Source organism: Sceloporus undulatus, chromosome 6 (genome assembly GCF_019175285.1).
Source record: "Sceloporus undulatus isolate JIND9_A2432 ecotype Alabama chromosome 6, SceUnd_v1.1, whole genome shotgun sequence".
NCBI lineage: Eukaryota > Metazoa > Chordata > Lepidosauria > Squamata > Phrynosomatidae > Sceloporus > Sceloporus undulatus.
Window position 1 is genome coordinate 54,158,594 of NC_056527.1, and position 12,420 is coordinate 54,171,013.

At 38.5% G+C, this 12,420-nt stretch overlaps 1 protein-coding gene across 2 annotated transcripts in view; it reads left to right on the plus strand.

The window, feature by feature from the left end:
* NEK11 (NIMA related kinase 11) overlaps positions 1-12,420 on the plus strand; it is a 109,637-nt gene that overhangs the window by 75,126 nt on the left and 22,091 nt on the right. For both annotated transcript variants that reach the window (XM_042477344.1, XM_042477345.1), the window contains exons 14-15: positions 5,436-5,614; positions 9,167-9,227. In XM_042477344.1, coding sequence (XP_042333278.1) covers positions 5,436-5,614; positions 9,167-9,227 — 240 coding nt within the window. The remainder of the gene's footprint in view (positions 1-5,435; positions 5,615-9,166; positions 9,228-12,420) is intronic.

Consider the following 12,420-nt stretch of genomic DNA (forward strand, 5'->3'; position numbering starts at 1 on the left):
GTGTGTGTGTGTGTGTGTGTGTGTGTGTGTGTGTGTGTGTGTGTGTGTGTACATATTTTGTATTATATGTATTGGATCATTTTGCCCATTCACAGACATATTTTAATGTCTGACCCCAAGACTGTGCGACAAATTGCTAGCTAAAATGCACCAGCATGATTTTGTAACTTCACCAGTTACTGAGGCAACCCATGAACCCATGTGTGATTTAAAAGATGACCCAGAATCGTGATGCTACTGGAATTAATAAATATCAGGTTCAGTTAAAAATTTGTCTTGGTTCTTAATACTCAGCCCTTATGAACTGAGGGTCATTATTTTTGATGTCCTTTTTCAGCTCAGAATGTAAAAATATTCATGCTGTCTGTATGCCCAAAGCTAGCCATTTTGTCACAGGCTCAGAATATTTTAGTGCTTCTGTTTAACTCTCAAAGATTGCAGTGAAATGACCTCAACTTCAGAGTTGCTTTGTAGATATTTATGTAGAAATGATTTAGTATGAACTTTTTACTTTTGCGTAAACTCTTGTTATTGTAAATAATCTACTGCATCTGACTTAGCATATCTTAATGGATACATTCAAATGTTTATTTAGTTGTTATGTAGTTAGATTAATCAGATCTAAAGCCTTGTCTTTGTGAGGGGTTTTAGTCTTTTCCAGGGGAGGAGACAGTAGGGAAGTCTTGAATTAACAAGTGGTCCCCTGCCATCACTGCTCAGTGGAGTAAGTACAGAGCAGGTGAAACCAAACTGTTAGACTCAGAGGATAAAAACATATCCTTGTTGGCCATGGAGTAAAGTACAATAACATCCAAAATCCACAAAATAATGATACATTTACTGGGCCAACGAAAATGCACAAAATACATGTTACAAGCTTTCAAAGCTCCATTGGTTTCTTCATCAGACAAAGTTGTTAAAAATTATACAGGAGAAGAAAATATTTTTAAAAATATGATGTTAGTCACAAGCCTTTTGCATTTTGTCAAGCTGTAGCTGTTCTCAATTCAGGTGGTATGGAGGGGCATTCATGCAGGCCAACCTCTCTCCCTTCTGGCCCTGTCCCATTAGCAAGACAAAAAGAGATGCCAACTTGGATGGCAAGAGGATTTTAGTTGGCCCAATAAAAAGGTATCACTGTTGTGTGAATTTTGGAGGATAAATACATTAATGTATGTTTACAGCACTACTCACCCACATCTGCCAACATTATGAATCAGGAGAGAATATTTGGAATCAGTTATACCTATATTCTCACAGAGAGCCAGTGTGGCATAATGTTTTAAGTGTTGGGCTATGACTCTGGAGACTAGGATTTTAACCCCCACTCAGCCATAGAAATCCACTAGGTGACCTTAGGCAAATTACACACTCTCAGCCTCAGAAAACCCCATGATAAGGTTCCCCTTAGGGTTGCCATAAGTCAGAAATGTCTTGAAAATACACAACAACATCCTCACCAATAGAGGCAGCTCAGTTCTCCTGCAACTAGTGAATTGTCACCTTTCACATTGTCTTAGCGATGATACTGTTAGAAACACATACACCCCTGCTGAAGAAGGACAATATGATTAGTTTCCCAAGGAGAATGTGGTTGTGGGTGTCCTCTCTCTGCCCGAAAAGAAGGAAGGAGCAAGATGAGGATATGGCTGTCACTATGATAGCCCCCAGCTGCCCATGCTCCCAGGGAGGAGAAGACAGAGGAAGAGTATACAAGACCAAAAGGAAGAGGTAAAAGGGAGAGGTGACAGCTAAACCTCCTCAGTAGCTAGCTCTGATGATCCCCAGAGCAGACCGTGGCATAGCCAGATTTATAAAAGCACAGGCATTTGGTGGTGGCAACAGAGCTGCAGTTTTCTTCTCATGGAGAGAGCTCTAAGGGGCCATTCAGACTACCTTTTGTACCAAATTGTAACCCAGATTAAAAGTCAGAAGTTCCCATTGGCACTGGTTTAAAAACATCAGAATTAGGGTCTTTCACACTCAATCCAGGGCAAATCCCCCTTAGAGCGGTTTTTCCGAAAGTGAATTATTTCCCGTGTCTTTTAGGAAAACCCATTTCTTCCCTGCTGCTGGCAAATGTGAATTGGCCCCGGTCATGATCGTTTTAGGGTTGCCATAATCTGTAATGACTCAAATATACACAACACACACACACACACACACACCTGGAGTTTTTTAAATTTGACAAGTTGATAGAATATGCACACACTGCTGCCCGTTATTTTTAAAAAGGAGGGGGGAAAGCACCCATTCCATTGGCCAATGATTGTAGGATATGTCACCTTTGACGAAAGCGGAAGTGAATTTGATTGACAACAAAGGTGACTCCATTTTAAAGCGATACTGCAAATGTGAACTTCAGAGGGGCAAATTGCATCGATCAAGGTAAAGGGTAGTCAGTACTTCTTTCTAGGCAGATTCGGTAGGGGAGCAACTGGATCTGCCCAGTTCTATCCAGAGCAAATGGGCTAGTGAGAATGGGGCCTAAGTGAGGGCGCTCCAGTGCCAGGATAAGGGAAGAGAAGCAAATTTGTCACATCAAGCACTGCCTCACTCAGACTCCTGGTAAAACAGTCACTGCTCACCAAGAAAGCATGCAAATACCATACCTGTAAATACAGAGGTAGCTCTGAATCAAGCCAAGATGGGCAAACTCATGACTAGTTGCGAATGTGTGTGCATTATATATGTCACTATATTTAGATCAGGAGTCAGTTCCAATAGTGGTGGAGACATTTTTCAGCCCCATGCACATATGATGGTTGTAGCAATGCCTTAGAGTGTGACGTACCAAAGGTCACCAAGTGGGTTTCATGGCTCATTGGGACTTGAACCCTAGTCTCCAGAGTCATAGTCCAACACTCAAGGCACTATGTCATACAGTTATACACAATTATATTTAAAAGTCTATGTTTATTCCATGGAATGGTCTTGGAAATAGACATGAAATTGCAGAGAAAGATTTGCTATCTCTTTGCTTAAGAGTACTAACTTTGTTTTTAAAAGTATTAACTTTTTATTACAGTTTTGTCCCCTCGTGTGTTCACTCTTAGTTTCTTGTTTGTTTGCTAGCTGCAAATAAATGAATTTGTTGCCCTTAAATGCATGTGAAAGTCAGATGGCTGCATTAATGAACTAATAATGAACTCCAGGGAAGAAGCAAATTAAAGCAATTTTTCAAAGATTCTATTTCTCCCACAAAGGAAAAACTTCAATAGTTATAAAAGATGGTACCACATAAAAACTGCTGCTAGTAATTTGGCAAGTACTACTTTCAACAGTTCGTACTTCATTGTTTTTTGCAGAGATTCATGCAATGGAGGATTCTCTTATAAAATGCTACTAGCATTAATATTATCTGAGATGGGGGGAACCTTTGGCTCTCCAAACACTGTTGGACAGTAGCTCCCATTGTACGCTCCCATTGGTTATGCTACCTAAGCCTCACTCAGTCTGTTCTCCTAAAGACACTTCATTCTGGCTTTTAAAATTCCCACATTATGTTTCTTAATGTGAATATTTTCATCACTAATGTAATATTAATTTGATAAGTGTCTTGGTTCCATTTTGGGGATTTCCAACAGTGCTGGCCTCAAACTGGAGGTCCGTACTCTCACTACTCACTGATATCTGCCCCATATGTAGGTCCATTGTTCACTACCAGTACTAGTCATTCACAGGGATCTTTGAGACTTAACTGTGCAAAAGAGGTTGTAACATAAGATTTTGTAGACTTGTTCTACTTCCTCAGATGTATGGAGTGACTAGGAAGGACCTTTGTAATCAGACTGTATGAATAGTCATAGAAATGCAAAAGTTATGGCTTCACTTTCAGGAAGCAGACCAAGAGCCCATATAAAGCTGCTTTGGGTCAGTTTGGAGGTATGCTGTTTAAATGATGCATGCGTCCTAAGAGGCCAGAAGCCGCACCAAAGCCATGTTCCAGTCCTAAGGACTATTGATGCAGCTCCTGGCTTCTTAAGATGTATGTGTCATTTAAACAGCATACCTCTAAAGTGATCCAAAGCAGCTTTATTTTGGCCTGTCTGTATAGGCCCTCTATGAAAGCTTATGCTAAAACTCCTTCCATACAGTTAGTCTCAAGAGTGCTACAAGATCCTTTTGTAATCTGATATTCCAGACTAACATGGCTATGTCTCTGAAATCTAGTTCATAATTACCTTTGGGTTTACTACCAGGTGGCACTGTGTAGCATCCTGCACTTTCTCAGATTTATTGCAAGATAACATGCATCTTGCCTTGTAAATTCCAACATTTACAAGGTTTGTGATGTGTTTTGGAGAATTAAATACATACAGAACCATGCACACATTTAAAAATGAGAATTGCCAAAATGCAGAAATTGAAAAATAAGTACCAACATACTTTAGTGAATGGTAACATTCAGAGCTTGGTAAAGTGCGCCCTTGGTATCCACTGGGGTTTGGTTCCAAGGCCCTGCGTGGATACCAAAATCCGTGAATGTTCAAGTCCCATTAAATACAATGGCATAGTAAAATGGTGTCCCTTGTATAAAATGGCAAAACCAACTTTTGCCTTTTGCAATTTATAATTTTTGGAATATTTTCAAACTATGGATGCTCAAATCCATGGTTCAAAAATCCATGGATATAGAGGGCCAACTGTAAATTTATTTTTCTGTCTCTGATACAAGTCTCAGAATCTCCTAACTGGAATGCTTACAAAGATGTGTACATAGGGGGGAAACGTTTATGGCAAATGAATACAATTTTTCCATGCAGAAGGGGAAAAAAAGTTTAGTTGACTGATATGAACAAAGGAATGAAATGAGAATGTGGCTGGGATTTGGAGAAACACAATGAAATTGAGACTGAGCTTTTCAAACCCCAGTTGTTAGCATCTGTCACCAGCTAGGGGCCCTCCATTTCCCAAGTATGCTCAGGGTTGATGCCATGCCATATTCCAAATGCACCTTTTCCTCCAACAATATCATTTTACCATCTTGTTTGCCTTGAATTGGATTGCTTGCTGTGATCTTAGTGCAAGGAACTGATCACTCAGTTAAGTTGAACAGTTGCAATGGTACACTCGCTTGTATGTCAGTTCTTAATTGGAGTCAGATTAATTGAAAGAAGAAGACATTGAATTGCAAGCACCACAGGACATATTCTCCTGTGAAATATCTCCCCCCATACAAATTATTGCAGGGTTGTTGCTTTGATCTCAGCAAGTGTGGTTTTATTTATGTTATTGAAATCATACATATATTTGTTGTGTGCCTTCAAGTTGTTGCCAATTTATGCACACTCTAAGGCAAACCTAAGTCATAGTCCAGCTTATGAGAACTGAAGCACTAAGGCCATTAAGGCCAAACCACCATTGACCTACAAAGCATAGTTAACAATGATTGAGCAAAATGTAGTTCATAAACTGCTCCTGTTTTGTTCCAGAAATCCCAGAAGATCCACTTATTGCAGAAGAATATTATAATGACGTATTTGATTCGTGTTCAGAAACAAGTGAAGATCAGGAAGAGGAGGTGGGGGTTGAAGAAGAGGAAGAAGATGAAGAACAAGATAGTGATGATGAAGAAGAAAATACATTACTCACTGTGTGTAAAACAAATCAGGTATACATTTACTCTTCCAAAAACACAGTGTGACAACTTTTGCAACTACAAAATGCAAACAGTATGGAAAAATGCAATAACCTTTTGAAAAAGCCCATTAAGAGTATGGACCTTATCCCATTAACAAATAACATGGCTTACCTCTTCCAGCTTGAATTCGGGATCCGGGATGCCACCGGATGTTATCATACCCAAATCACTGCCTATCTAGCTGGGATGCCACCGCCTGGATTCATCCCAGGTCGAAGCCTCACTCAGCTTGCCAAATTTTGAAGTTGGAAGCTCCCCCATTTAGAAAAAGTGCTGGCTTGAGTGAGGCTTCAACCCAAGATGCATCTGGGCGGTGGCATCCTGCTATATCTGCACTGCTGTTTCATCATTGATGTCACTTTCCGAAGCTGACATTATTTTGCCACAAATGGGTTCTGCATTCTCTCCCCATGTTGACAGTTGGATTATAGTGCAGTAGTTCAAAACTCTAGTTGCATAAATTTTCTTGTTTTGACTTGTCAAATCCATCTAAGTAAGTGATTATGTGCTCCCTATTTCAGAATATATAGTCTATATTCCAAGGAAAGCTGGGAGCAGAGGAGAGCACTTGTTAATGTGTGTGTGTTATGTATGTCTTCAAGTTGTCTGTCAACTTATGGTGAACCATGAATTGCATGAGGTTTTTCAGTCAAGGCATATTCAGAGGTGATTTGCCAGTCCCTTCCTCTGAAATATAGCCTACACCACCTTACTGGAGAAAACAGATAGCAGTTTCATCATATTAACATGGCTGAAATAGATAAGAAGCTTATTAACTATAATCTCATGATCAGTAAAAATGGAACAGTTTCTCTTTTTATGTGTTAAAACAAACAAACAACATATTGAAATGATAATTGAATCTAGATTTGACTGTAGTATCTTGCTATCAGGACTATAATTCTTCAGACAAAAAGTGTTAAGTTTGGAGTGCTGCTGGTACACAGAATAAATAACACCTAGAAAATCATGTGATCTATGCCATAAATTATATGACTACTGACATTAATTGGAACTTATTGAGAGTTCCTCCCAACATCATCCAGATAATTCAAAGTTTTCCTTAGGTTCCCAAACGGCCATGGTATCTTCTGGGAGTTGGTTCCAAGACCTTCCTCACTGCTCTGCCCTGGATACCAAAATCTATGGATGCTCAAATCCCATTATATACAACGAAGTTGTAAATTGGAGTCACTTAAAAATCAAGATTTGCTTTTTGGCATTTTTGGGGGGAGGATGGGATATTTTTAAGCCATGGATGGTTGAATCCATGAATATGGAGAGCCAACTGTATAAAGGAAACCACTCATTTGTAGTAATATACAGCCTTTTAGAGGGCTTAAGCAATATTTTTTAACAATACAGAGTAAACTCAAGACTGGCAATCTGCTTTGGGCAGCATGATAATTTGTCATATCTTTGTGGTTCATGTTTCTGTGACAAGAAAAACATAGAGCAAATGGAAGTTGTTTTATTGCCACCTGTGTCAGAATGTGATCCCATTATTTGTGCTTGTTTGTGTTTCACCCAGTGCACACACATAAATTTTGGTGTCATTAATGGATGAAGCAGCTATATACTCAAATAACAACATACATTGGCACATTTACAGCCTTATGTTAGTAAAGCAAGACAGCCTTTTTTTCCTTACCTCAGCATCTTTCATCCTGTTTCCCTTAATGTCTAATCATCCTTACTGATCTAGTCCTTAGATTTAATTTTCTAAATTGAAAATATTCTCACTTGGCCCCAAATTTACCATTGCTCAGAAGAAATTCTTAATGCTTTAGTGTGTGTGTGTGTGTGTTTTAAATAACAGTTTACAAATTGGTCTTTTCATAGCTGCCGTTTACTCAGGGTGGACAGCATTCTGTCTACTCTGGTGAAACTGTGGTAGATTAAGAACCTTTGATCTTCCTAGGGATTGATGGTTTTTCTTCTTTTCCCTTTAGCTTCATATCAATCCTTTGAATACATAAAAATGTAGAGGCTATAGTGAGTTCAACTCAGTTCACATGATTGTCTAAACAGGCCCTTAGTATATGTTGACCATTGATTTTCTTTTTTAATTGAACTGGTAAGTTTGTGTTAATTAAAATGAAACACATACTGAGTTGGTGAAAGTGAGCCTTTGCTCTCTGCTAGGGTTTGGTTCCAAGACCTGCCATGGATAACAAAATCCGTAAATGCTCAAGTCCCATTGAATACAGTGGCATAGTAAAATAGTGTCCCATATATAAAATGGAAAAATCAAAGTTTGTGATTTGAAATTTATACTTTTTTTTTGGAATAAGGAGGACCAACTGTATAAACATACACACAGAAGGAGATTCTTAATTTCATTTTGCAGGCCCTAAGCACATGGGCATTCTGCTCCTGGTTCTGACTTGAGTTATTCCCCAGGCTGGCATGGGGATGGGCAGGTGTTTACTTGCCACCATGGACCTCCTACTGCTGTGCACTCTGTACCTGCCTTACCATTTTGTCTGCCAAGAAGACCCCTATTGCGACCCATAAGGTGGAGTGAGGGCTCCTGGCTACACCCACATGTCCAGGTGCCCTGATCCGACATCACATGCCGCGATGGAGCAGATGTGATGGTGAGGCTGGTACAGGGAAACAGGACTGTCTGTTGCCTATTGCAGCAGAGTTTCCTAGCAACTCTGTGGCAACTAGCTGGTTGTTTAAGACAGTTAAGGCCCCTGAATCAGACCACATATCCATCCATTCTGCCTGATCCTGGCCTAGCCCAGGACTACGGATTTGCATCATCTGGACAAGACAATCTGAGACCGAAGGCCCTGAGAAGTTAGAAAATGCTTTGGTTTAATTAACTGATCCTGGTTCTCCTCAGTACAGCATGATTTTATATTGCTTGTATTGATTGATATTAAAGAGCCAGGGATTGCAGAATAATAGAAAACCAAAAGAAAACAAGCATAATTTTGAATTATTTTATTCATTTTGTATTATTTTATCCATTTTCAGTAGAAAACTTAAGGAAATTCTTAAATACCTTTCACTGAAATCAATGGGATTTTAAACTGCTTTATTCATTTATTCCTTCTACTTACATAGCTATTTAAAAACATTTCTGTCTTGCTTTTCTTCTATTACGGAAGCTCAGAATGGCTAACAGGAAAGAGAATCCTATAATGAAAGCAATATCAAATGATATAGTGTAATATTACAGGAATAGAATTTTGTGTGGGGGCAGGTAGATATTTAATTCTTTCATATAATACCGTGCCACAAGACTCCTTGTTACAGCAACTTAATAAGCTAGAAGATTATTATTTCAGCTTCCCTAATGGTTGGACTGAGAATGATGATTCCTATGTTGTTATACTGATGTCCTTTATTGAAAAAAATTACAAGTATGAATTGTGGTTTCTGATAATTCTAACATTTGCCTCTTACCTCATATTGCTGACTTATATACTGTAACAAATGGCAGTGTTCCCAAAACCATGAGATCTGTTGAAATAGGTGATTTACCTTTTCTTTTCCTTCTGTTCACAGGACAGTGATGTTGAAGCAATGGTCAGATATATGGAGAATATCCTAAATAGCAGCTCTTTAGGTGAGATGTTCTGTCCTTTTCTATGAAATAATGACAGAGTTTGCTATCACTGTTAAAAACTAGTTTTCATTTTCTGTCTGTCCATGGGCCTGCTGTTTACCATCATGAGTTTTAGTTTGCAATTTGGAAACATAGTTGTTTAATTTTTGCAATCAAAATAGTGGTATACATTGATTAGAATTGTGTCATTCTCATAAAGAGTAACTCCTTAATAAGCTACATACACATAGAAGCAGTTTAGACTCATCTAAGCTGATAGGTAACACAGATGACAACCAGATGAATATATTTATTAAGGATTTTATATATACAGTACTAAATTGAATTTCTGTTTAATATATTAAGGGTTTGATATATACTAAATTGAATTCTGTTGTTGCTTTAATATTGCTATAGTTGTAGAAAATAAGATTTTGGCTTAGAAAACTGCAGAGAAAAAGAAAACAATATTTTTAAGGCTAGAGTATCCAATGGCTTTATGATATTCCACAGGATTGACATCTTACAAGTTCCCACCACAACCACTTTTCATAATCTTGCAGCTGGGATGTTCCTCTGAGTGTTAGCCCTGTCATTACTTACTGTGGGAAGGCAGTGACAAATGAACTGAAGCATCTAAAAGAGTATACCTTAATTTAGGGCAGCCCATGGTGTGTGTGTGTGTGCCCTCCATCACTCTTTCTACCGTTGTCGTCACAATTGTCACAATTTTTAGTGCCAAAAATTGGTGGGGATGGTAATGCAAACAAGATGTGTGGACCCCCCCCCCCCATGATGTCTTGTTTACAAGGCTAATAGTGCTCCTGGAAGTCTCGTGGAAGCATTGTTTTCATTAGAGATGAGGTGCATAGGGTTTAGGCACTTTCTTTCCAAGACTATTACATGCAGTTGTTGGAGTGTGAAAGAAGTGTGAGTGAGCTATGAATCAGATCAGATTCAGTAGGGTGTTTCAAAGCTGCACAATGAAAACAAAAATGATAGGAAAAAAATCTACTCACTTGAAATGTGGTGCAGGAGAAGAGTTCTGCCAATATTGTGGGCTGTTAAGCAGACCTATAAATGGGTATTAGAGCAAATCAAGCCTGAACTTCCTTAGAAACCAGATGACTAAAGTGAGAAAGTCATACTTGGGACATATTGTAAGAAGACATGACTCACTAGAAAAGACAATAATGTTTGATAAAGAAGAAGGCTGTAGGAAAAAGAGGAAGGCCACAATACAGATGGTTTCAATCAGGAATGCCGTGACCCTGAACCTCAAGACCTGAGCAGGGCTGTTGATGATAGGGTGACTTGGAGGCCTCTCATTCATAGAACTGTTATAAGTCAAATTCGACTTGATGGCAGTTGGAAACAAAGTGCCTGAACCTGTCTAACTAGTGTCCAGTGATAATAATACTTTCAGGAGAATTCCAGGATTGTTTTTAGACTTGAAAACAAACTATACACATCCTTTCACAAATACATTTGACACCTGGACCATGCCCTTTTCTGTCTTAGCACAATAGTAGAGCTTGCCTGCTCAGTTTTTTGGATCATCCCCTGAGAGATGACAAAACATGGAGCTGGAGAAGAATTTTAAAATCATAGAAGTATAGAGCAAATCCAAATCAACAGTCAAATACTGAGAGATGGGACTAGATGGAGCATTGATGTGATACATTGTTCCCTATAGAGGCTCCATACCTTCATTATAAGAATAAAACAATTACAGTGAAATCACTGTAAGGGGATTCTAGTAGTTGAGGAACCCAATCTAGAGGGTTTATCTAGGGAAGGCTTGGATCCAGCAGGCCCAAAGACCACCAACTTGGGATACCCAGCTGAGATGCTGTCTGAGGAAAATGGATGTCTAAAGGGCTTTTTGTGGATGTAATCTTCTCTGTTCCCCTGCAATGCTGTTGGACCGTTTTGCTACTTGAGAGACATATCTACACCATTTCAAACTGCCTCAGATAATGGCAGTTAAGTTTTGCATTATATTCAAACAAATTTTAATTCTAAAAATCAGGATTTGAATTTTTAGAGTCTGAAGAATTAATGGAAAGAACAACACTGATCATATTTTATATGTGATTTTTTTTAAAAAAAAAGACATTAAACTGTATTCCTTAACTGGTTTTATTGAGTTTGTTTCATATAGTTGTATACAACCATCAGTGAAAAAGCCCAAGGTGGTGCATAACAATGGAGTTTAAAACAGCATGTTTAGAACTAAGGCTGTAATCCTACACACAATAGAATATGCCCCACTTGAGCTCAGTGACACTTAACTGCTGAGTAGAAATTCACAGAATCAGTGTAAAATATATTTTTATTAAAACATCTATGATTTTTTTTAAAAAATTACTTAAATAGAGAAAAATAACTGAAGCCACATGTAGGGAAAATTAGATTAAAATAACATTTGAACATTCATCTTTCATCACATCAAGGTCATACTTTGTTGACTTAAGTGGATATTAGAATAAGTTGTAATGAAAGGAGGAGCATTAAAGTTACAGTAATTCATTTGAGATTACATATGATGTATCATTCCTCATAATGTACTGTATTTCCCTCCAGACATATTGGTAATAATTGGAGATTTCAATGTGGAAGACGTAACCTTTAAAATTCCTACCTATATTTAGTTGCATATGTGCTCATATGTGCTGGGTATGACTCAGGGTATCTAGGTACACTAGCAATTACATTTTATCTGTGCAGTCTTAGATCTATCTGCTTAGACATAAAACTCATTGAGCTCAGCAGGGTCTATACAACTGCAGCCTGAATTAAAGATGATCTGACTATTACTGTGGTGTTGATCAGAGCTTGGAAATAATCGTTTTTAGGCTACAGCTCCCAGAATCTTCCTGGCCTGCAGGGAACGTGCTGAGGTGATGAGGACTTATGATCCAAAAAAAGGGTTTTTTTAGGCTCCAGTGTGATTGGTGTGGTCACACACACCCACACCCCAAATATCAGTCGCAAACTGCAACATCAATTTAAAAATGTTAAAGGTAGGGGGCTGCAAAAATGGGCTTGAGTTATGCATATAGTTCATGGGTATACTTTGTCCATCACTGAACTGTATGTCCCTTCAAGTTGCCTGTCAATGTAGCAATAGCAAGTACATTTCCATATTGCTTATCAGCGCATTTAAGCACTCCCTAAACGGTTTACAGCGTGTAAGCTAATTGCCCCCAAC